The sequence below is a fragment of the Aythya marila genome (assembly GCF_965140915.1).
Source record: "Aythya marila genome assembly, chromosome: 3".
In the NCBI taxonomy this organism is placed as follows: Eukaryota; Metazoa; Chordata; class Aves; order Anseriformes; family Anatidae; genus Aythya; species Aythya marila.
This window is the reverse complement of record NC_139044.1, coordinates 78,781,707-78,808,354: the sequence shown is the minus strand read 5'-3', so window position 1 is coordinate 78,808,354 and position 26,648 is coordinate 78,781,707. Positions and strand designations below refer to the sequence as shown.

The following is a 26,648-nucleotide window of genomic DNA, read 5'->3' as shown; positions in this document are numbered from 1 at the left end:
TTGCTGTTGTTTCCCCTGTTCCTCTTCCCTAGTAAAAGAAACAAAGAACAGTCAAAAAATTGTTTTTAAGCAAATACATCTACCTTTAGAAAACAGAACCATGTTTTCAGGGTGAAACTTAAAATAAAACTTCAGATCCTAATGTATAATAATACAACACCTAACAGTAATTTCATGGTCAACTGCTCCTGCTTTATAGAATGCTGCTTGTTTTGATATAAACTTGTTATTTATTTCTATTTTGTCCAAGGTTATCTACCAGTGGCCACCCACGCTAACCGACATGTGCTCTTGCACAGCTCATGTCACCTGGCATCCCGAGTGCCACCAGCAGCTCATTCAGCAGCGCGACCCATGTGGTCGCAAATGATTTGCGCATGAACATTTTCTGGACATTTGATCTCTTTTGAGAAAAATGTTAATGCCCTGCCAATAAACCTGACAAATTACCACCAAGAAGAACATTAAAAGCCTTAAAACACAAGCTCAAGTGAGAAAGATGCTTCAGGAATCCTAAAACCATTTTCTGCTAATTCATCGTCTTTGCCATGGACTTTCAGGAAGAACAATGCTTACTTTTTGGGCTGAGGGTCAGGATCACTAAAGTACCTTCAGTTACCACTTGTGTAAGAACCACTGATGCATTCCACATGGAACAAAAACCTAATGCTTCTCTCTAACACATTCACTTCTTAGTTACAAGGTACCTAAGGGAAGAAGTAGTAAATGAAGCTTGTTGAGGCTAAAAAAATCAGCTACATGCACAGTAAGAGATACAGACAGAAAATACAGACATCCAAGGATTCACCACAAATGTGGAAAGGTTACGTGACCTCCAGGAGCAGTTTAGGGAAGTATGGAAAAACTTAATGGTTAATCTGAGAGATGGTTCTTTCCACCACTTACATACTCTAACAATATATTTGTTTCAGGCTACTATATAAAAATAAATACACAGAACAGTGAAAATTGTATTAAGACATTTTAGGCTACAAACCACTTTTGTTTACTTTTTGGTGATTTTTTGTTTGTTTGTTTGTTTTTAAAACCATTAAATCCAGTTCCCAAGTTTGAGACTCCTAAGCAGGGTCAGTCTGACAGGCCACACGTAACCAGCGTTTCCCAGCGAAGCGTTCCAAAAGACAGTCTCACAAAAGCAGTGTCTGTCTCACACATCTCTATGCACATTTCTTAAATGCTTTCCACTACCTGCAGCCAACTCAGTAGGGACGGGTCCTACTTGCGCAGAGGTTTCCTAATTGCTCAAACCACAGATCTGGGAGGCAGGCAGTAGAAGCTCACGCTCTGCACAGCAAAACAGGTTCTGTATGTGTGAAATTTTACAGACCAGGTCCTGACTACATATGAAAACAGCCTACAGAGACTTCTGAAAGATAAAAGTGAATACATCTATGTATCAGATGAAATGCTTTGTTTAGATTAGAGAAAATTTGGGTATGCAAAGGAAGCTTATCTTCGACTAATAAGGCACAAACCCGATCAAAGGCTGCTCTAACACCTGCAAAACATTGCAGTCGCATTGCTTATACAATGTCTATAATTAGCCCTGGTAGAAGTCTCTACAGAGCAGCCTACTCCACTAAAATGACACATCCTTACCTCGTGGCTGAACTTGGTTGCTGCCTTGTAAATGAGACATGCCCCTGAGTTTTTACTCCAGTGCCACAATGACCATCCTGCATGCACCCTCCAGCAGCCCCAGCACACCACTGCTGCTGCAGATGGGCAGGGGTGCCCATAACTCCTATCCTGTCTTCAAGACGTACGCCAGATTTTCAGCTAATGCTGAGCCTGCTCGTCCTGCCCACTCCTCTATTTCAAGGCAATGACCACCCAGCTCCCAGAGCAGTGACCCTGAAAAAGCACTGGATGAGGACTGAGTACCTGTGATGTTCACCACAGGAGCAGGAGTCACTGCAGCTATGCCTGGGGTTATGATCTGTGCTGACAAGATGCTGCTTTTTAAGGTTTCTAAAGCCTGGCCAAAATTACCCCCCAATTTACTCACTCTTCAAAGACCTCAGCTGTAATTCCCTAAGGAACCAAAAACAAGCCTTCAACACCACTTAACCCTGTAAAACCAGCCTCATATTCACTACATATTTTGCCTTTATTAAGTACACCCTCTTAGAACAGCAAAACTGAAGTCCTGTACATGCACAAGGCAATTCATTACCAACATGCACTGGCAGAGCGCTGCAGAGATTGGGCTGTAGGCACCATGGCAGGAGAGCCACTGCATATTAAACAAAACTCCATCCCCTTGGGCACCCCTTCAGCATCTCCCACACCAGACGGCAACCCCAGGAAGGCTGTTTAGCACTGACTCAACTGAAATGCCCAACAGACGGTCAAATGGGAACTGTGTATTGCTCAATAATTGACCACAGGCAAGGAGCAGCAGGTCCACATCGCAGCAAGGCACACGAGCAATCCTGCTCATGCTAAGGTTTTAAACCCTTCCTCTCTTGAACAAGTTGGATACTGAGGGTCTCACCTGCTGCTCTTCTCCCAGCTCTCTGTTATTTCCTACCCTTCCTGGCAAGAATGGTCATGGAAAACCTATTTAAGGACATCATTTGTCAAACTATTCCTTTTTTGACTGCTTTGGAAGATATCTAATGGTTTTGTTCTCAACAAAAGCGTTGTTGCTTCTGAGAGAGGTGGCTGATGCCCCATGCCTGTAGGTGTTCAGGAGGGATTTGGATACTGCCCTCATTAACGTGCTTTACCTTTGGGCTAGCCCTGAAGAGGTTGGGCAGTCGGAGTGGATGATCTCTGAAGGCCCCTTCCAGCCGAACTATTTTTTACCTTACAAGAGCCAAACAGAGCTGAAGGCCACATAAGTAAATAAAGCCCCTCAGTTTGACAACAATGTCAGGTGTTGCAATTAAAACAGCCTTTCAGACAAAACAATGTGCATCTGGACAAAGTATTACTGCAGATGATGTTTGTTTTTCAGTATCACAGTCGAGGAATATGCCATGTTTCACCAGGGAAGTTGCTGAGGAAGGAAGAGGGGGAGAGAAAAAGGGAGTGCTGGAGACAGCTTATCTGCAAAACCACTGCTGTTTCTGAAGAGTCTTACACATCTGCAATTTCATTTAGACAACAGATAGAGCTTTTCATGCTAATTGGTTCTGACAGGCAAAGCACGTCTTCGGTGTTTACACAGAGGCATCGTTTTAGTGCTCCTCAAAGCATTTTCTGAGCAACAACTGATACTTCATTTTCTAAATTTGTCCAGATATGGTTTTCCAGTAAAAGCTTTCAGTCTATTACCATGAAAAATGGATGGCATGGGAGCTTTACTACCAAATCCCATGAAAATCAGGGGGAACTAGTTTCTAATGGACACTGGGAGCTGGCTGCAGAGATTTCTGGCACCTGCTCTTTAGGCTGAACATGGAACAAGAGCATTTTGCAACACAAAGACCGTTCTCATATGATTTAATAAAGACTAGTGAGCTGAAAGGCATAGCATTTCAGAGTGGGCAGGTAAAAGTACAATGTCAGCAGGGCTTGCTTAAATTAAATTGCAACTGATTTAGAAAAAAAAGAGTCTGGGCACTGACTTACAGGAAAAGAGCCAGGAAACATTAAGAAATTACCTAGTTCATCTTCCAGATCAAAGTCTATTTGATTGCCTACAAGAAACAAATAAACACGCATTTTTAGAATAAAACGGATGGAGTTTCCCATATCACCAAGATAGGTCATTAGTGTAAAAAGCAAACTGATCAGACAAAGGAGAGGTGATGTGATCTGCAAAACTTTCACTAGAAGACTACAAGCAATCAAGAAAACAATGCATCCCTGATATGAGAAAATAAAGAAACAAATCTAACAGTAAGATAACTTTTTTATTATTCTAGAAAATGCATTTGGTTTCAATTCACACTTATTCATCTGAAAGGCCCAACTAGTAATTGAATTGGAACTCATTTTGTGTGTATTCAATACGTAATCACAGATAAAGAGCACGAGGTCCCCATCGATGGTTGTCCTAAAAACCTCCCAGGTTATTAAGACAAGGCTGGTTTTTGTGTGTGTATCTGGCATACCATCAGCATAACACCCTGCAGAGCACAAACACGTTTCTTTTAATTCATTATTTGTGCATACATGCAATAAGGTTAAACAGAAATTGTGAAACTCTTCAACTATTTTAATCCCCTTTGTTCCCATCAAGATTCCTGTAAATTTGCCTTGTGCACAAAATCATATGCACATTTTTTTCCTTCAGAATTAATCATTTTCATCTACATTTTACAACTCTTCACTCAATAGCTGTACTAATTTCTTTGTATGCTACATGCCTTTCTCCACCCATCCAGAACAGCTGTATAAATCAAATTCACTGTGTTCAAAAATTACGTACAGAAACCTTGCAGCATGACTGTGCTGTGATCCGATCTGATGTAGCCTGATGAATAAGTGATCTCAGGCAAAGCAAACCATTACTGCTTGCAGAGCCAAAGGAAGTCAGCCTGCTTGCCAGACTGTAACGCCTTCTCCCGACTTCCTCAGTGCAGCTACTTTCACTTCACAACAGCACAGAGAAGTGTTCATCCCCAGTGAGAGATCTCAGTAAATAGTGGCCACCCTGCAAGAAAGCACGCTCCAGCAAACAGCCGCCGCCTCAGGCTGGTGTGCATCCTGTTCTGGAAATGAGTAAGCCACAAGGCTGTATGTTTACAACTGAAACAGACTGGTAGAGGAAAAATAAGGGAAGGCACGCATTTTTGTTAATTTCAGTAATTAACCGGAGGGGGGAAAAACCTATGATAAAAGTAACTCTGAATAAGCTATCAAGGACATCACACATGGCTGCAATGAACTGAGAAGTGCCCACGTTCTGGCCATACTCTGCCAGTTCATCCCAATGACAACGCACGCAGCAGCTACAGAAACCTCTGGTATTGGTACCACAGGTCAAAGCTGGAAAATTCTACCTTTATTGGAACTCCTGTTACTAATTGACAGCAAATACCAGCTCTGGGTTTTACACATGGTCAGCCATCAGCAATGCTCAAGAAAGGAACCATGCTTCAGGGAGTAAAGGGCTGTACTAACAGTTCAGGTATGTCCATTTCTTCCTGATATTGCCAGTAACTTACATTCTCATGTCCCTTTACCTTTCCCTTTACCTTTGTTTCATCATCTGTAACATGGAGGAAATGATTTGTAGCCATGCTATTCTGGAATCCAAGAAAGGCTGTGCCTTCTGATAGAAAACTGTTCTGAGATTAAATGAGAAAATGTTATTTTTTTCCCCCAAGTCTTCTACTGAATCTTAAATAATCTACTTAAGCTCTCTCTTATGTTAATTTTAGATGGGGGGGGGGGGGGGTTCACAGTTTCCCAGGGTAAAACTCAAGGGAGTTTTGAGCTCTACAAAAGGTTTTATTTTCTTAAATTTAGGAATACAGTGCTCCCGCAAATAAACTCTGTTTTCCAAGGCATGAAGTATCCCCATCTTTTCTGTTTACTTAGCGAAAGAGGTTATGAAGCATTCAGCACTCCATTGCCATGACAACAACTTAATGAAAACCTTTCCATAGGGACAGGATTTTGGAAAGCTGTTTTAGTCTGATTTAGACATCTATTTAATTCCGTCTTTTAGAGCCTCAGTTACTGCATGCTCTTGAAGAGGAGCTTTAGACAGAATGTAAAATGAAGAGATTTCTCCCTTAAGAGTTACTCCTTTAACTTTGCCTTAAATTCATTGAACAGCATTGTTCGATTAAATCCACACCACAAATCTATCTCGCCGCAAATACCAACCTGACTTTTATCATAATCCCATCCTGCTCCCCCTCTTCTCCTTTGCTAACAACGCCAGACACTTCTCATACCATAGTGCTCATGAATCATCCCAAACCCTCTCCTACACACGCAGTGAATTCCTCCCAGACTGGCTCAGTGAGACACTTTTGCTCCATTGGAGCCTCTTGCTGGGGGAGGAATGGCCTTGACTGGTCCCCTTCGGCTGGCGCACGCCGCTCCATCTGCTCCCCACTTGCTGAAGCTCTGCTCCCGCTGACAGCCACGTGTTGGAGCCACAGAAACCACAGAAACCGCAGCTGTGCTCACACGGCTGAGCTGGACAGTACAGGGAGGCTGCACGGCTTCTGCACAGGACAGTCACGCTGTACTGAACTGCGAAGATTGTTTGATGAAGACAACAAGCACGTGGTCATCAGGCTTGCTGAAGTATGTTTGATCCCCAGAAGTTTCATCAATTCCTCCTTCTTTGCCTCAGTTACGGGTTCTTCAATAAATTCAACTTCCATGAGACCAAAAGGAAGGATCTTTTAGATTACTAATTGATTAAATAAGGAAATAAATGCAAGAATTGAGAACTTCAGAAAAAAAAAAAAAAAGAGAGAAGCCTACAGGATATTAGTAGACCTACAGGAATGTGTATTGCTCAATGCAGTCAGCACTACTCACCCACTTTCTCAGATAAGAGCCATATTTTCTTGAAAATATACTCAGTTTTAGTTTTGATTAAACCAAAAAGTCAGAAGGAAGTTTAATGCTCAGTGACTAAAATAGCAATAAACATTTACAGTGAAGCAATAAAATAGCAAATGAAATTCAATGGTCAAAGCAAAATCCAGGGGAAAGCAACACGCATCATGCAGCAATAATGTTGCTGGGACCCACCTCCAAAAGAAAAACCTAGGGAATGGTATTTCAGTATTGTACCTACAACGCGTATTGGGGTCATAACGATAAATTGTTTCATGTAATACTGCCAGACAAAGTGATAAGCAGCTAAAAATAAATAGCTTAGGCATGCTGTGTTTGCTAAAGACATAAACAGATACAAAAAGCAGCCGTGAACATTCGTTGCGACTGCTCCTTCACGCAGCAGTGCCAGTTCAAAGGCACTTTGCTGAGACTGCAGGGCTGGTCAAACTACAGCCTTCTTTGCACTATCAGGCTGAGATCCTCAAAAAGAGGAGGCCAGAAAGCCAAACCAGACACAGGCTACACGGTGCCCACCCAACCCTTTGACAAGAGCACTGAAGTAATTGTGGGATCTTCTTCCCACTTGTCCAGAAAAGGCACTTTGACGATGGAAATGTTTCAGTAGGGTTTGAGTTGTGAGAGCTGGGAGGAGTGTAGCTCTCCCTACTGCAGAAAGGAGGGAAACAGTGGCACTGCTTCCCCAACAGCAGTAGGGAAGAGAAGAAAACACGTTTTTCTTCTTAAAGTAGATCCTTAACTTGATAAATTAAGTCATCTGGCTGACTTTGCCACCAAGGTAAGGGGAATTAGAAAGTAACGATGGCTAAAGTTTCATTATTTCTTTATTTAAATGAACCTTAAAAGAGACATCCTAAGGAAGGGAGGGGACTGAGACCGAGATCACTGATCTGTGCATTAGCTTTTGCTTTTATTTAAGAAGTTACTTTGAAAATTGCCATTCAAATGTCAGGGCTACCTGCACTGCTGCACCATTCTGCACGGCCCGCCCGCCAAGGCAGCGCAACGCCAGGACGCCACGCGGCACTGGAGCTATCCAGCTGCCACCAGCATTTCCCTGGGGTTCTGCTGATCACATCTGGGGCTCATAAGGGATACGGTGCACATGCCTACAAGCTGGCTGCAAACTCATCTGTTCAGGAACAAATTTACAGCACGAAGCACCGTGACACAAGCGGAAAAAGCTTCTATTTAAAGCATTTCAGAGGAGTTATTAAAAACACGTCTCACTATGTGACTCAGCTCTCCAGCTCACCGTGTGTCTCACTTCTACGTTTGCATTCATTGCTCCCAAACAACCTACAGGCTATTTAGCAGGCTGAGCAGTTTAATTGGCTTCTGAAAAGAGCTCCAATTAAGTGACACTCAGCACAGGAGAAGAAACACGCACGTATGTGGAAGATCCTGTGATTTGGCTTAAAGTTCAGAGAAACACCCAGCAATGCTGATAATGGCTGGGGGAAAAGAAGAAGCTGCAGCTTTTGTGTTTGGATAATGCGTGATGTTGTTTCATACAATGGGTATTTCATACCTGAGAACAATAATCCCCCGCAGGAAGCATTTGTATCCATGCTTCTATACCAAATAGCAAGGCACCACCTGGATTCAAAAGGTCACTAACCTTAAGTACTACGATGAGAGGACAGGGCAGGGCTTGCCTACACAGGGCAGTTACATGTACACAGCATGCGTGTCAGTGCAGCTTGTTGTATGGACATACCTTATTGTGAAGGGATGTGGCATGGCCTGACGCTGCTCAGTAGCCACAGCACTATGCCAGTGGGGCAGGTGCTCCGTTACGTTTACAATTTCTCTGTGGTTCTTCTATCACAATAATAAATTACTGTGCTTTCACTTTTAAGTGAAAAATGGTTGGGATTTACCACAGGGAGAAAGCAACAGCAGAAAGCAGATCCTGACCACTGGCAGCACGAAGGAAAAGGGGACACGAGTGGTTCTGATCCACCTCCATGTTCTCTGGACTCCAGGAGCCCAGAGGGCCAGAGTAACAGCTTGGGGAAAAGAGAAGGTTAAAGTGCTCCTGAATTTAACTGCTCCTCTGCCTGGCCTGGCTGGACATGATCCACCGCCCTGGTCACAGCTCTGTTCCTACACGTGGCTCCCACAAACCTCGGCTTCAGAAGATTTGAGTGTGAGAGATCATCTGATTTAAACATGCGACAGACACCTTGAAGCCATGTATTTATAGAAGCATTACCAAAAGCAAAAATCCAGCAGCTGACAACACAGAAACATGATGTTAAATCAAAACCATCAAATACAAGCTAAGTTCAGTGCCTATGCGATTGGCTAGATGCTAAGTCTAAGCCTACTGAATTAAATACAGGCACTCCAGAAAAAAAAAAAAAAAAAAAAAAGAGGTAAAAGCCTGAATTTATTACCAGTAGATGAAGTGCTACACAAGTCACATTCTCCATGCCAAAGAGACTGCTGCCCGACAGGAAAGTGCTCAGTGCATTAAGACACTCAGAGCCAGCTGCCTGATTTATGGCTCATTTGCATTACAAAGGGCAATTCTCTTCCTACCCCCTGAATTCCTAACCAATTTTGCTGCTCTCCCTGGGATTTCCTCCCACACAAATCAACAAGAAAAATCCCACAGACCTCAGTGGTGGAGCATCACAGACTCAGAGCACAGTTAACATACGTCCTCAAATTTCAGCTGATCCTAGGCAACAGGCCCTGCCCAAACTACAGAGTAAGGCAGAAAAAAAACCACAAACCTACACTTAGAACCCACTCCTTGTAACTGGATTGGCAGGAGCAAGACAGGGCTTGGAGGAATTGCTCCCAAACCCAATCTGGAGGTTGGGTTAATGCTGAGGGCATGGGAACACACCAGCCTGGCACCACAGAGAGACTAATGCCATGAAGAATTGCAGCACAGGCTCCTACGCTGCTCCAATTCCTCCAAAGCCCCATAGAAGAGGAAAAATAAAAAGCCTGCCTCTCTCCAAAAGCACACTCCTGCAGGCATCATTCACTGGGTACACCACCTTCCACTCCAGACGTGCAGCACCATTATCAGAAGCAGACCCTCTCACCAGCCAAGCCAGCACAGACAACATGGCACACAGCAGAAACAAAAGGGCAGGAGCCCTCAGTCACAGGAGCAGACTTCATCTGCGGGCCAAAAATGCCAGCAACTTTTCCTGAAGGTGGATGCTTAGCGCCTTATCGAACCAGGGATTCTCCCAAGCAAATTGTGACAGACCTCCAGACGCTGACTCTGCTCCTTCTCAAAATACTCTGTGCCCTACCAGCCACGAGGCACAAGGCACATGAGAGCTCAGTGGGGCTGCTGTCACAAGGTGGTGGGACAGCCAGGATTTCCTGGAGCACAAACAAGGGATGATCAACAGCACCATGGCAGAAATCAGCCCTGCCAGGCGTCTCCTTAGGTGCGAGCATCAGCGTGGCTGCTCCTGAAAGGGGCCCCCGCTCCCAGCAGCTCCCAGCCAGCAGCACTGCTGCCCATAGGAGACCTGGCAAAACTAAGTCTGTGTGGGACCACCTCTTGTGTTAGCTGCATGCTCTCAGCATCAGCGTAAGGCACAGATCTGCCAGGCATTAGTGCTAGATCTCCACCAGCTTTAAGCAGGCTTAGTTGCTGGGAACAGGGAGAACTGTATGCAGTAGGTCCTAAGAGCAGAAGAGAAAACACTGCTGGGAGGCTGACCCGTGGGCACTACAGCAACGCAGCGCCGTCCATAAAGGTAACTGTAAGTCTCACCTATGCAGAAGGTCATCCTTTGAAGCTCCCACGTTTTTACAGCCTTTGAGATGCAATGTCTTTAAATCTCTCTGAGAGCACAGAGAGAAGTTGCAGGCTGTGCCTGAAGCAGACCTGGCTGCAGGCAGTGTGGGGAGAAGAGGAGAGGAAGACAAAATACATTTGGCTACGTGAGCAGCAAGTCTTATCGACACCGCACAGACTCCTACATCAAAAGGCCTATCGTGTAACTATTTATGTTCGAGAAAAGAGGAGGCTAAATCGGTTTCTTTTCTTACAGTTTCTTTTTAAAAGCTGATAAGAGACACCCGAAGGTCCCTCTGGGAAAAGCAGATATAAGGGCACCATACACTTGCTGCCTAACAAACCAGCTGGGCACCGATCTTGCAAGTTAACCAGTGAAGATTCTGAAATTGCTGCTGTAAGACAGCACGCTTTAAGACTGAAAAAAAGGGATCTCTTTTCTCTGCATGTTCTGTGATATGGCCCTCAAGGAAATCAGGAGCGTAATGGAACTCTCCCTTTCTTCTCCTTCCTAAAAATAAGGAAACAAAAACCCACACACTACCACACCCCTTTATACAGAACCCACACTGTTACTGAGTCCCATCACATGCAGAGAGGAAGAAAAGAACGGGTGAGGAGATTAACCATGTAACCAGCCTTACGCAGCTCTGAATTTCCATAAATACCATTTATGGTATCAGAAAATTTCAGAAAACCCCATCTCAGGGCCCTATTCCATCCTTTCACTGAACTCTGTTACCCAGTAGCAGCTTTCTCCTTCGACCATAGGTGACTCCACTACTCTTGAGGACAAAGCACTGCCCAGGACCGGCACCGCACAAGCCACTGTCTTGTTTGTATTTCTCAGAGGAAGCGCTGAAATCGAGAATAATTCACGGGCTAAGTAGAGGGTGATAATTCAGGCTGCTCTTCCGCTCTCACCTGGCATCACAGGATTACAAGACTGCTAATACAAAACAACAGCAGCAGTGTGAGATGAGGAAACAGTTCCTAAGCAGCAATCTGACATTCTGCTGCAAAACATCACATCTACAACACGCTTCAGAAACAGCAGGTGCAATTTTCCACCAACCCTCCTTTTTCAGGTTTTACATCTATCATAAAAAGAAAGCTTTCATTTTTTATATACGTACACAACAGTAATTATATGAGCAACGTACAGCAAATGTCTCTCAAGCATCGAAGGGATCACACCACCCTCCCAAAAAAGCTCTATTCAAAATCTTCCTATGCTGCTGTCTGTGAAATTCTAGATAGTTTTTAATGCCTGAAAACTAGAGCAGCTGCAGAAGACAGCTGAAATACTAACCTACACAGCAGCAGGCAGAAAGTCTGCTAAAAACATTGAAACCCTTCCATTTTAAGTAAGTGGAAGCCAAATAGCAACGCTGCATGCTTCAGAAAGTCGTTTTTATGGCTTCTCTCAGCAGCCAACGTATCAAATTGATCCCGCGCATACACACCTAAATAACAGAGCAAATAATGTGCTTGCACCTATAAATCTGACAGACTGATATCTGCAGCCTTTTCTTAGAAAATAGAACGCCTCAGGCATACACAACGTTGGTCAAAACAATGGGAATAAACTGCAAAACCATTTTTAGTTCCAATAACAGCACTATGAGGTAATGTTTATGCGTCTGGAAGCAGAGCTAAGGAACTTCCATTATACAGATGAGCTGAAATGAAGTATTATTTCCTCAAGTCATTTAAAAAAAAAAATTATGCATCTCCAGGACCTTGGCTTGAATATTCTTCACACCCAAGACAAACCTCCACGACGGTTTGTTTTAAAAACAATGTGTGGAAACTTTTCCTTCTGAAAGCAAAAAATAAACCATGGGTGCTACAGGAAACCTGCATAAACATCAGCACTTTGGCTCAGCAGAGCAAGAACAATTGCGAGGAGACAACTGCTGGCGAAACTGTAATGCAAGGAGCACTCAATGCAATGAGAGAATAAACCCAGAAAGATTCCAAATGGGTCCGCTTACAGCCTTACTGGTTTGCAACATGCAGCAAACTGACCCAAGGAGTGATGGTGCTGCCCCAGAGCAAGGGTCTGCGTGAGCCAGCCCCCTGCCTCCAGCAGCAGCCGTGTGTCAGCAGCAGGGAAGGAGCACAGCAGCGAGATGGATGCGGGCGGCTCCTTCGCCCACTCCTCTTCAGACTGCAGCTGTTGAGAGCTCCTCAGCTAGGTATCACTGACTCCTACTGCAACCAACTGCAAATGTTTACAGGTTAGGGTAAAGTTAGGTTGTAAACAGCTAACGTTACTGCAACGCTGTGTATGATTTACTGTATTACTTCTTTTTAGCGATTAAAAATAATTTATCGAAGAGAAGAGCTGCAAATTAGAGCTAAGTAACAAGTAAACGATAACTGTACTTAACACTCACACACATAATCTTTGTAAGCCTTGGTTTGAATGTGCAAATCTTAATCTGCATGGATGCAAATTTAGCTATCTAAACCAAGAATCTAAACAAAATTAAAACAAGTTGTGAATTTCATCACTTTCCTTAAATATTCACATCACAAGGCAACATGAGGTGAGTATCAGGCTGTACAACTGGCTTCAGCCTCTGACTGCGTATTAGCAATCTGGAGCTAAACGGAGCCTCTGCCTACTCAGATGGGCTTTGGAGCATGTCCCAGACATTTACATAGGGTTTTTTTTTCCAGAAGAATGATGCTAACAAGACAACAGTAAACTCAACAAACACAAAGGCACCCAATTCCCCATGACGATGTTTTCCCTAATAGAAGTACTTCATCTTTGACTTCAGAAAACTCTCAGTAGTGACCAAGAAATTGGGAAATAAAATTCATAGGTCCCTTGGAAACTATAAAGAAAATAAAATAAAATCATTCAAAGTAAATATCAGTCTTAACGTACATCTCTATAAAGCATTCTTCAGATTAAGATCATTACAGATTAGAGACAACTATTAATAAGATTAACGTAAGCAACTTGTTCTAGTTGTTGAAAAACACCTTTTTTTTTTCTCCCCAAATAAAGGATGTATTTGTTGTTCTCTGCTAAGGAAATAGTTGAAAGTTTCTTCACGTAGCAATGACAGATCATGTAAGGCATGGAAAAGGCTAGTTCACAGCAACGAGAGCTAAGAAATACAGAAAACTTAAAACTAAAAAGCCTATTTTGTCACTTGTTCAGAGAGCTGCTCAAATTCTTCCCTTGTGATTTGCCATCTCCTAGAACTTCTTGTCCAAATATATCCAGTAACACAGCACTTTGCAAGCAAAGCAACTCCAGCTTCGAGCTGCACATTCAGTCTTCCAGATTATCAACTTATACTCAATTCTTTTCATGACATGTGTCACTCATTTCAACAGTTTCTTTGTGAAATTTAGTGAAATTTGTAATAGCTATTCATTTTATAATTGTCTTAAAAACTATTCTTGAGAGAAATGGAACTAGGTTTCTATAAGCAACAATGATAATGAATATACCAAGAGACACCAAGTTAGCCAGGGTGGGGGTATCTGCTCTTTGTACTAAAGGAAATATTCCCTTCCTGGGGGCATGAGAGAATAGTCTTGGTACTGTAACAGCTACTTTGTTAACTTACTGCTTTCAGACTGCACCTCAGCACAACAAAATTTGGATTATCTAAAGTTTATGCATTTGTATCACATGTAAATACCATAAGTGAGTGAAATAACTCTGTACTTGATCATATGCAGCTGGCAGAGGAAAACTGAGAGGCTTTCTGCAAGAGCAGAGGGAAGGCAAAGGAAGCACAGCACAGAGGAAAACTGCACGTTGTATCAGGACTCAAGAGCCCATAACCACAGTAAAAAGAACCAAATGTCACAGGCAAGCAATAGCAGAGCACAGACCCAATACACACAGATGTACCATTGTTCATCCATATCACATTGTACCATTTATTTCTGACTGGCTGGATACCAGGAGAGCCTTCAGGGCAAGAGGAGACAGAGCTCTGTTCAAGAGCTGAAGTGACATTGGTCCATTTGGGAGCTATCGGCACAGAAGTAAACAGAAAAGCCTGGAAACACGGTTAAAAAAAAGGCAAGGAAACCTAACTATGCAGGACAGTCTTTAAGTAGGAGTAGCAGTGTTAAATAAGGACCCATTGCTTAAGAGAAATCTATGCATGCATGTTACTCTTCTACTTCTTGCCTGTTAAACTCCCACGAGCTGTAACATCTTATCTGCATAAGGAATCTAAATTGATCTTTGAGAAGTTTCCTAGCGATTTCTATTTCACTTGAAAAAGTGACTTGTTACAGTTCTTGACAACCAAGTCCTTTACCACAACACATGCTGGGTGAAAGGAGCACTTGGTAAGCAGAAGCAATGGATGGGGAAAGCTTTGTACTAGCTTCACTTCCCATGAGAAGGGGTAGGAACCTATTATAAGTGCAGTTTGTCAGCAGGGAAAAACTGCAGCACTGATGAGCATGAAGACCTGCTGAACAAAGATGCAATGGCTGAGTACATCTCTTCAGTACATGAAGCTTACATATTTTATAGGATTTATGTTGAAACCAGCTTACTTGAAACACCGATGTGGGGCAGAGAGATGCAGACAGTTGGTTCTTGTTAACCTCACATCCCCCTGGCAATGCAGGAGCTGGTTTGCCAGCACACTTCCAGGAGGGGCCAGGACTAAATGAGCATGTAGACAAGAAGCTGCCTCCTGGTGGGAAGTCAGACCCTTTGGGGTGCTGGCAGGGCCATGAGGCCAGTGCTTGCTCTGCTGCTCATGCCCACACGTTGCCTCACACTGCCAACACAGAGCCCAGGTTTCAGGTAGCAAGCATTTAAGACTGATACTGGTTTAAAGTAAAATTCCCTAAGATGCAAACATCTCCCCTTTTTAGCTAGTGCTTTTGTCCTTGTTAATACCATAACAACCTTTCCCCTCGTATTAGCAAGTGAAGTTTTCTGTTTAAATCCATATATTTTCATGCATAGAGCCCACAAGCCTGCTGTGAAACATTTTATTTCAGCAGCACCGCATATATAAGTTCTTTCCTTTCTAAGCAGAACCCTTCTCCTCAGGCCACGGTAGAGCAGAGCCCTTTCCCCCACCCTCCAGACATGGAGCACAGTTTTTCCTTTCGATGGCAGAGGGTCTAATGTGTTTTCCATTCTCTGCTTTGGCAAGTGGTAGAGTCCTCTCCCTTGAATATTTGATCTCATGCAGACATAACAAGATTACAGTAAATGGGGGGAGGGCAGTCCTTGCCCCATAAGAATGTTTACTGTACATATACCCACCGTTCATATAATTACTTTTTGCAAATATTATTATTACCCTAGGCTCACAAAACAAAAGAGGCAAGGAAAAAAAAACAGAGTAATGGAAGTAGTAGTAACAGAAGTAGAGGGATGCATGTGTTGGGGTATCACCCGAAGTTGCTCTTGGCCTAATAAGCATGAGCTCAAGCTAGCAGGAAAAGCAGGACATTTCACTTAGAACACAAACCAATCTGAATCTAGGGCCAAAACTATTAAACTTAGGTGCTCAAATACAAGGACAGAGCAGGTGTCTGCAGTCTATGCTACTAAACCAAAACTGAGAGCAACAAAGTACCCGCCTGAGTAAATTATCTAGGCGTGCCAATACTGGGCACCTAATGTAGACAACAGTTTCCAACTTAAGTCAAAACTAACACTTTAAAAATCAAACAAACAAAACCAAAAACAAACCAACAAACAGTTACTGGCCTTGCTAGGACTGCCTTTGCACTAAAGGCAATACAAACCAGCTAACTGTTCAGGTACTTCTGTGACACTTCCATGGGCCATCGTGTATCATGTCATAAATGTCAGAGCATTTATCTGCGAGATACTCTGGCAGCTGCTTGCTGGAGGAAGCACGCCAGACTAAAACTGCGGGCATGTAAATTCTGTTCTGCTTCTGTCCCTGACTGCTCACCCAGACGATGCATGTGAATGTGAGCTGGGCACAACACCTTCTGACCTGTGTCAGTGTCTATTAAACATGACCAAAGGGTCTGTGATAGCATCCACGTAGAAACGATACGTGGTTTGCTTAGAGTGGAACTTCCACTTAAGGACCTAAGACCTACACAAAGGAAAAGGATGCAAGCCAGGAGGCAAAAAGATAGATGACCTCCCCATTGCTACACAGCAGGTAAGTGCTACAGCTCCAAACTGATTTCAGGTCTTTTTGACCCTTACTTAATGTCCTGTGCCCATTTAGGAAACGCTGCCCCCGTGAGCACTTGTAAGAGAATAGCCACAGGTGACATAGAAAAGCTGCAAAACAAATTAAATAAAATGTCAAGGAGGACTTGGCTGAAAGCATCTCATGGCAGTTGCAATTTGTTTAGCAGACAGCATTCAGAAAGGACTCAGAACATTCTCTTCAATGCTACAGCTCCTTACTCAGACACCTCTTGAAGATCATGTCTTCCTTAACAAGTTACTTTTTCCGTTATGAAATCTCTTCACATATGTTTTCCCCTATTTGATATATCCTCTGCCTACAGCTGCGACTGTTTATTTCCACTTCTCAGAATCATAAATCACAACATTCCTTTCTGACAATATCGACATAATTGCATTTCTCCAAATGAAAAGCAAGCTACCTGACCTTAACAGGTATCCTTCACCACAAAACCTTCTAAAGTCTTTAGTTATGATTACATGCCACACGAAGAGCAATTTAATCAATACTGCAACTTTTCTTCACACTACTTCTTCAAGGTAGTGTGACAGAGATGTCTCTAGGTGTCTGTAACATACTTAGGCTGGTGTTTTAGCACAGTTTCAGTAACAGTTGTTTAACACAGAGTAGAAAGAGTACAGACTTTTCCATTTCAGTGGTGCAGGAGGTTCCTCAGAATCAAAGATGTTTTTTATACTGATTTTATCCCTCCTCCTATCCCTACAGAAGTAAATGAGCTTTGGTTCTTCTTTTACATCAGAGCTCAGAGATTACTACAGACATACTAAATTATCAAGTAAAAGTTATCAGGAAATTTATGTCACTTTGTTTGAACAATCAATTCCAAATGATAAAAAAGGAATGACTGAAAAAATGTAGCTTGTATTCATATAGATGATAAAGTCCAGGCAGCTTAACCCATCAGCATATAGCTACCTTTTCTTAGCTCACCTTAACCTACAAGATAATACTACTTAATCTGTGCTTTATTTGAGTCAGATAAGCTTTAGGTTTAGACATTTTTGTTTTAGATGTGTTTATTTTTACAAACACTCTCCAGAATGCAATGCTGGAAGCTCAACTTCTGTGCACTGTGCAACTGAGTACCCAGGGACAGTTTTCTGTTATAAATAACAATTATAATTCAAGTTTGTCTTCACTACCCAAAGAGAACAAATCACCACTCCAACAGTAGGGACAGGGCAAGAAAGCACTCTTTGGACACATAACACAGCTCGGGGTTTATTTTTATGTATGATTTTAAAATTGTAAAGCCTTGTGAAAAAGGCAGAGCGGGGAGTTTAATATTTTAATCAGCACTGAAATAAAACCCATAACCTTACCGAGCGAAATAGCCTTGTCTTCGTTCCTTCTTCTCCTCCTTGGTCTCCATTATGTGCACTTAAATGGGCAAGGTGAGCGGCCGGGCGTGATGCTCTTCTTCCCCTCAGTACCTCATATCCAGGTAGAGCTCCCTGTATATAACATTTACAAACAGGAAGTTCATAAATCACCACGTCAACAACACCTGACACAGCGACAAAGCAAAGTAAAACTTTAACTAGTCAATGCTTGTCATGCAGCATCAATTCAGTACACAGTAAGACAAAACACAATAAATGCATTCAGGCCAGTTTCCCCAGCACAGAAGGAGGCATACTACAAAGCAGGTAATCCAAAGAGCAGCAGCAAGTTGTAAAACCCTTGAAGGATACAAGTCTTCTGCAAGTTTACACCAAAACATCTTCTGTGTAGGAAGACTGAGACTGCTCAAAAACATCCCATAGAAACAGTAAAACCAGACGTTGTAATAGTTCTTTAAAACGGCAAAAAATCAGGTTTAAGAACAAAGGAGAGGAGAAAAGAAAAGAGTAACCGAGCTTCTTTACACTGGTTTTACTGTTGGCAACAAGACACACGTTCAAACAGGCATACAGGGAGAAGGCACGGGACCGACCTCCTGCTCTGCAGAGAAATTGCAGAAGCGCTGTCAGACCTGTGCACCAGGAGGTGGGAGTTGTAGAACGGCTCGGCGCTGCCTGCAGTTAGTGACATGCCACAGCAACTGCTTTCAGACAGTCCTGCCAGGAAGGTTCATCCCCTTCCCCTCCCCAATATACATTCAGGCCACCCTGATGGCTTGTACACATGCACACCTTAAGTTAACTTCTTCAAAGTTATTATTATTTTAATCAGTACCCCAGATTAAAGTTTAAACCAGAAGTTACTACTGAACATTTGAGTCTAATGGACTGTATAACAAAGAAATGGAGATCACGTAACTGATGATTCACAGAAGAACAATTCCTCCAGACCTAATCAGCTCCCATTATTTTTTTCCCTGCATTAGAAGACCACAAGCTACAAGCTACCAGATGTCAACAACAGAGATCACATAGTAACAGTGGATTAATCTATTTGAAAACCCAAAGAGCATATCGTGCTACATTCTTTCAGAAATACTTGCCACAACATTTTCTCCTCATTTATGGAGCCTCAGACCACGGCAATTAAAGTCCATTGCTTCAAAACGCGCATCCCTCACTCATTAATTTTGCACACAGCCAGGAGACCATAAGGAATCTGATTTCTCTGATCTCTGTGCATCAGGCAGGGCCTTATTCTAATGGTCAGTATGTGACAGCACTCTTTGCATGGCAAATTTGCCTATGACATCTTTGGTTTATAAATAGAAGATTCCTTTATCTCCACAAGTTAATGCATGGTGCGGGCTCCAGCAGAATGCAGACGTCTAGCAGACAGCAGCCTGCTCCACTGGCCAGCCTATGTAAGGGCATCGCACACCTCCCCAGAAGTTAGGCACATCCCCACCCTCCCTGGTGAGTGAGAAGTAGGCTCTCAGGCCTTCAGAGCATCAAAAACCATTTCTGTTAGCACTGCATGGTGAGTTACAAAAATCTTCCAAAAGCACACAATTGCCACCTCCATGGCAAACTACATGAAGCTCAAAGAAAGCAACAGATTTTCCCTCCCTCTACGACACGCTGTGTGTGCACAAGAGCACTGAGTGGTCATGTCAGAGTCTCACGTTGTTATCAAGAACTACCAAATGACCAGAGCAGTGAGACAGGACTGATACCACAAACAGAAGGAGCACAGAGGGACCCATGGGGATTAGAACAGGGAAGTGTCAAGGGTCCCTCAAACAGGACAGCTGGAAAGCACCGCATGAATGGCGAGATGCCGGATCTCTCCCTGGGGCCTCACCCTGTGCAAGAGATGGAGGCACACTCCATCCATCCCTTCTCTTCCTCTCCCATGGTTTACTGATCCCACCCCGCAGAATATCTGCTCCAACATGTCGCTTCCAGATGAAGGGAGCATCACTGACCGAGGAGCCAGGAGGAGAAAACCCTGCCTGCCCGCAGCCCTGCCCTGCCAGTGCAGGAGCAGCACCCCCTGCTGCAAGGTGGGGCGAGGAGAGGGGCAGCTGCTGGGAGGGCTTCTGCCTGGAGCTGCAGCAGGTGCCAGCACAAAGCAACCTGCCCACCGTGAGGTCTGCTGAACTCAGAACAGATCAGAGCAGGGCGCTCAGCAAACAGGAGCCTTGTCCATGGACCTGAGGGAACAAAGGAATTCAGGGGAAAATGGCTTATTTTGGGACTTATTTATTTCCTTTGGAAATAAAAATACACAGGGATCTTGTATCCTGTAATCAATTACTAGGAATTCTCACAATAAAATAATTTAACATCAGTCCCACTCCGTTGACTTAAAACTTATTTAGCTTACCTTCTTAAAAGAAACTAAGGAATTATTCTAGGAAGGTCTATTTAAAGTTGAAAATTACACTTTGGAAATGTTTTCTTTCAGTACCAGGAAAAGCAAAACGATTTGTACAGCCTTCATGACCTCTGAGTTTATTTTTGTTCTTTGTAACCTTTCATGTACTAGTTAGCTTTAAGGAAAAAAAAAAAATGAAAGCGAGGAGGACCACAGAGTAGCATGCAGTGATTGCTACTAAAAGCAGTGTTTTTGAAATGCCCTTTTCAATTTTTAGTTAAGTAGGAGTACAAAAGCAGCATTTACTTTGTAGGTTTTCAGTGGTATTTTAAAGTTAATCAGAAAAAGCAAACCAATTCCACGCTTCACCCCTACCTGTCCTTCATAATCTCCCAATTAAAAAAAAAAAACATAAAACACAACACGGGTATTCTTTATTGATATTAACTGCTTAAAATGTTATTATGGATACATGATTAAAATGAATCTTGGCTTCGTAGTAGCTGTTCTGTGTTAGAGATGAAGATGGAATTGGGCAGACTATTAAACATGTATATATTTGGGGAATGTTTCTACGCTGGGAGACAGCCATGTTACTCATAGATCGTGAGTACAGTCCAAGCCCAAATGATGACAAAGCTGATTTTATGGAAATTTCAGACTCCCTTTAACCCTCTCTACACCGAAGCAGAAATAGATGGTGACTACTTTATTTTATGTGTCTACAGCAATACTAATTCTTTTACTAGATAACTTCAAAAGGAAAGATATTCCTGAAGCACAATGTATTTATGTAAGCATCCTGTTAGAAATCTACTGCTCTCCAAATTCAGCAGAGTCAGGTAACATCTCACCTAACAATTACAGGAAGAAAAGAACAAAACACTTAAAAATACACTATGTTTTGCCATTAGTTCTAGTGCTTTGGACTTTCTCATTTAAATTAGTGTATTTTTGGATCCTTGCTCCTTTGCCTGTTTAGGCATGCTGCTAGGGCTCTGCTGAGGATGCCGCTTGCTCTGCTCAGGGGTTAAGAGCCCAGAACTCCTGTTTGCTGGCTCTGAAGCAGCAATCGCCAGTCCTGCAATTGTGAGCATTATTTTCCAAAACCATGCACATGAACCACAGCACATTCCGCAGCACCAGCAACGCAGGAGCCAATGAAGTATCTGATTAATTTGAGAACATTCAATGGACCTGATAGCACATTGTTGGCCATCTGTGTCGACTGCAAGTCCTGGAAAGATGCACAGAGGAAAAAAAGGAAAGCATAAAACTATTAGAGAGTGCCCAAAGGAGGGCTATGAAGATGGTGAAGGCTCTAGAGAGCAAGATGTATGAGGAGCAGCTGAGGTCCCTTGGTTTGTTCAGCCCAGAGCAGAGCAGGCTGAGGGGAGGCCTCATGGCGCACGAGGGGAGCGGAGGGGCAGGCGCTGAGCTCTGCTCTCTGGGGACAGCGACAGGACCCGAGGGAATGGCATGGAGCTGGGACAGGGGAGGGTCAGGCTGGGGGTTAGGGAAAGGGTCTGCACCCAGAGGGGGGTTGGGCACTGGGACAGGCTCCCCAGGGCAGCAGTCACAGCACCAAGCCCACTGGAGTTCACAGGTGTTTGGACAACACTCAGACACATGGTCTGATTTTTGGGTGGTCCTGTGTGCAGCCAGGAGTTGGACTCAATGATCCTCGTGGTCCCTTCCAACTCAGGATATTCTGTACTGTAAGATCATGCAAGTCTCTTTCTGTCTCTCTCTCTGACCCTGCTGTGCCAGTCTCTCTCAACCTTTTACCAGGTGACAAAATGCAGCAGTTCCCTATTCTGCAAATGGAGAACTGAGATACAAGAAGTACCCTCTACACACTCACACGAGCCCAGAAGAGCAATGTGCACAAGTATCCTCCCAGCACCTTTAATCTGAGCAGCCCCGGTAACAAACAGCAACGAGCACAAAGGAGAAGACCAACCTGACAAGGAACCAGCTATTATTGTCACCATAAAAATTGAACTGACAAACTACAGAAACCCATAGCACAGTCTCATCTTTATTTGGCTCTGTGGCAACTACAGCTCAGGTCCACAGGAGGAAGTAAAAAGCCCAAGTTCCTCTGTGGATCTAGGTTCAAATGGTTCTCCTAACTCCTTCAGGTAGAATTGAACCGAACTTACAAAAACCAAATCAAAGGCAGGTAGTGTCCTGTACCTTAGCAGGGGCTCCACACGGCAAGAGTGATGGCAGCAATCACACCGTGAAAAGATGACAGAGGCGGCGAGAGGCCTAAGCACAGGTTTTCCATCACCAGAAAAGCAGAGCTGATATGGCAGAAAGCTCCCGTCAGGCTGAGGACATAGCAAGGACAGCCCGCTGTGCAGAGGAGCAGCACGTGTCCCACGGGCACGCACCGCAGCCCACACCTGCTCTCTGCTGCTGTGTCCCTCACAGAACCTGCTTCTTATTTCTGCTTTCTTGCTTTACCTCTGACCCTGAGACTACAGGCAAACAGCACGCAGCCACTCAGGCAACTTCACGTTTCCTTACTGTGGTCTGCTGCCACACAAACATCCCAGCGCTGCCTCCCGTCAGTCTGGGGCACGAACCATCACTGACGACTCTGCCCAGCCCCACAGCACAGCATCTTCTTATCACTTCTGGGTAGGGGTGGCCCTTCTGGCCCCTAAAAGAGTGCACCATGAGAGGTGATGAGGATTACACCAACAGGTCAGTTTTAAAACCAAAAAAAGGAAAGATATATATGAAGTACTTTAAGTGCAATATTAAAAACTTCCATCGAGCTGACAGAGTAAAATATTGTACAACAAACCACAGGTAGAGGGAAGTATTTTAGTGTTAGCTTTCAAACTGAATGCCTGGGGTTGCTGTCTGCACCTCTGGTCAGCCCAAAGCAGTTACCAGGGCACTCTGCAGATGCATGCTAACACAGCTACAGCATAGGGTCACACACAACCCACTGGAGTATATGGCAGTGGAAACAGGGTATCACAGGACAGGCGACATCCCCATTTGCTACCAGGCCACATATAATGCACACGATTAAGATTCACCAGCCAAAGCACTAACATCAGCTCAATCTAATAATTCAATATCAACTAGTATCAACATTAATTCCAGCATACATCGCATTTTCATACGCAGGAAGGGGAAAGCACATTAGCACCTTAGAAGACGTGCTAAACTTTGCAGTATTTCATTAACGTCTCACTGATTGAACTAACCAGGTTGAGTTTTAAGGCTTTTATATTCTGCTAAGGCATTTCACTTGGTGTTATCATAAAGATAAAGGCTTCAGAATAAACACTACCACATCTTAAGATGAAAGAATAACAGAAATGCACAGCCAACAAAGATGAAAGTAGCCACAGTTTTTTTAGTCTTTGCTTCAGGCAGAATGACTTTGCTAAAATGAGACTGGAAGTTTTCAGGAAAGTGCTAGCACACACCAGCAAAACACAGCAGAGACTAGTTACGTTAATTAAGATTCAGCAGAGCAAACAAAAAAAAAAGGAAGTTAATTTTAAAACTATCTTAAAATAAATACAAGTTTTACTACAATTACCATGTAAAATATAAAGTTACTTCTAAAACATTAATAAACTCTATCCTCATAAAGTACCACCAGTCCATTATATTTAATTGAAGGGTACCAAACTAAACTAGGAGAGCTTCCTCGCTTCAGTGAAGTTAGGGCTGATCACACAACTCCTGCTAAGGAGTAAAAGCCTTATTTATGTATGCAACTCCACTGACCTTTAAAAGTGTTCAGCCTGTCATGTTCCTTGGAACAAGGCTGCACTCTCAGAAGCCCCAAATGCAAGAATTAAAAGACTGAAAATGAATTCGTATGCAGAAACAATTTCTATAGTCCCTGTTCAGGTTGAACACAGACCGGTATCATGATTTCTCCAAATGGAGAGCCCGACAGTGATTTGATGTGGTTGTTGTACCCCACAGACCCACAACAGCACATTCAGAAGCCCAGGACAGTAAAGATGAGATTTGGAGATGAGATACACAAAACAAAAACACACCTGCTCATAAGGAACTGGCTGCAGTGGCTTAGGAGGTGGTTATCCCCACGGCAGAGGAGTAACAAGCTAATAAGCTGACCATTTTCATTCCGTACTAATGCAATAGAAGCAGGCTATGCTTAGATCACCTTCAACTTGCCAACTGGGTCTTCAAGAGCCCGTCCAAACAAAGAGTTCAAATAAAATAAACTCAACAGGTCAATACAATAGACACGTCTGATGCAGAAGCAGAATGATAACAAAGACTTGATTCAGTTCCAATGGACTTTCCAGATGAATCATTCCTAGCCTACTTGGGAGGAGAATTTTACCACTAACTCAGGCTATCACATTTCACACAGAATAAGGGAAGCAAAGGAGTTGCCAGAAAGCCCAGCCCATGAGTGAGAGCTGTCGAGAGAAAATCATCCAGATGTTATCTTCCCTGACTGGCAGCTGAACATCACCAGATGCATTTTCTGTAAGGACCAACGCATTCTACTACACACTTTAGCTGTGAAATGAAACAAAACACAATGTAAGCCAGTGACAAGCAGACTGCTATGCCACACTGAACGTAAAAGTGCAGCACTGTTTGAAATAGAGCCACTTCTTTCATTTTTAAATCACCAATAAAGTTCCTACAGAATTTATTGCCCACTGGAGTTTTAAAAGAATTAACCCCTTCCTTTTCTTGTATCCCCTGTATTAACTCACCCCTGTTCAAGTAAACATCAAGGCCAAGCCCTCTGAACCCAGCCACCTTTCACGCTCACATTGTACAGGCACACACGGTACACTGAGACAACACGGCAAGTCCTGCATACTTTATGTAGTGTTGACAGAAAACACTGGTGTCTTCCCACCAAATACTGTAACAAAAGATAAAAGGCAGCAGGAAAAACATTAGCATTTGGATAAGGAGAATTAACTCCATAGCCACTAAAGCACAGACAACCTCATACACGTGAAGAATAGAAGCACCCAAGAATTTGCAGGGTACTGGTTCCAGTTATTTGTAAGAGTCCAGTAATTTTTAGAAACCTTATGAAATAAACTAAGCCTCTCAACATTCTTTGTCAAAAACATTGCTTTCAGTTCACAGGCAAGAGGCTGAGATCCAGAAGGATGTTGTGGTCATTCTGCAAAGTTATTACAAAACCACAGCTCTTTTAACTGCAAACAAAATGCCTTGTCCATTGTGCCTTTCTTTCCCAGGATGCCTTTTGAATGAAATGAAGCCTGTGCTTACACCACGTACTGAGGTATTTCTACCACTGTTTATACGGCATTTCTGAGTCAGATCCTAGATGCCTGATGTATGGCAACAGTTCCACCACTTCTGAACAATAGGAGGATGCGGTATACCCTATCCAGAGATGAGAAGACAGATGTACTTGTTTCTTACCTTTCCCTAGAGCATGCAGGGCACATACACAAAGGGCTTGTAGGTATGTACACAGCAGCATACAACTAAAAAACTAAGTGCTTCTAGTTTTATAAAAAACAAAAATTCATGAACACTATAGACACATCACCCCACATTCAGAAAACTCCCTTGGGATTACTTTGCTATTTGACAGTTGACACCAGCAGGTTCCTTGCTTGTAACAACTGCTAGATTTATGACCTGTTTATAAACATTTAAAGGAAAGCCTGCACAGGTATGTTTTGACAAGGTTTTGACACACGCGTACACAAATCAATGCCACTCCCAGAGCAGATGACTTACAGGTTCTCTGCTCTTTTTTTTTTTAAAACAAACAAACAAACAAACAAACAAACAGATGTGACCAAGTCCTCCCTCAATGCCCCGCACTGAACCAAGCAAAGGGACAGAAGGAGCCCCTAAGCAGCGCAGTGTTACAAGCCAGCATGAGGTTGCAAAGGGGCTTTGAACAATCTAATCTAGCTTGGCAGGGAGGTTGAACTAGATAATCTTTAAGGTCCCTTCTAACCCAACCCATTCTGTGATTCTCTGAAAATCATCCAGCTGTCTGGTGCCACCTCTGAGCCAGCTGAGCCATCAGAACAGTCCCATATGCAGGATGCTGTTAAGGGACACTGGATCACAGCATCACATACCCTAGGTCTGGCCACAGTTCACAGCTGCTCCTGTAGCACTCAAGTGGGATTTGCATTGGCAAAAAATGCAGAGTTCCTGACACAGCAGCACCACTGCTGAGAAGTACAGCAAATGTCCTTTACCAATTGAGTGTGCCTCGGCCAGCAAAAGTGCCGAGCCAAAGAAATTGGGCTTTCTGAAGCCATTAAAACACACCCTGCAGCAAGCAGTTCCCGCGACTTGAAGTACTGCTGCCCTTCGCCTTTCTCCCTTTCACCTACTGCAACTCTTTATCACTCTTACTCCAGAAGTTACCAGACCAATTACCT

The 26,648-nt window shown here is 43.4% G+C and overlaps 1 protein-coding gene across 4 annotated transcripts in view; it reads right to left on the bottom strand.

The window, feature by feature from the left end:
• Positions 1 to 26,648, bottom strand: part of NCOA7 (nuclear receptor coactivator 7) — an 88,951-nt gene that overhangs the window by 49,578 nt on the left and 12,725 nt on the right. For all 4 annotated transcript variants that reach the window (XM_082757408.1, XM_082757407.1, XM_082757410.1 and 1 more), the window contains one exon: positions 17,832 to 17,963. In XM_082757408.1, the coding sequence (XP_082613534.1) occupies positions 17,832 to 17,881 (50 nt within the window). In that variant the 5' untranslated portion in view covers positions 17,882 to 17,963. The remainder of the gene's footprint in view (positions 1 to 17,831; positions 17,964 to 26,648) is intronic.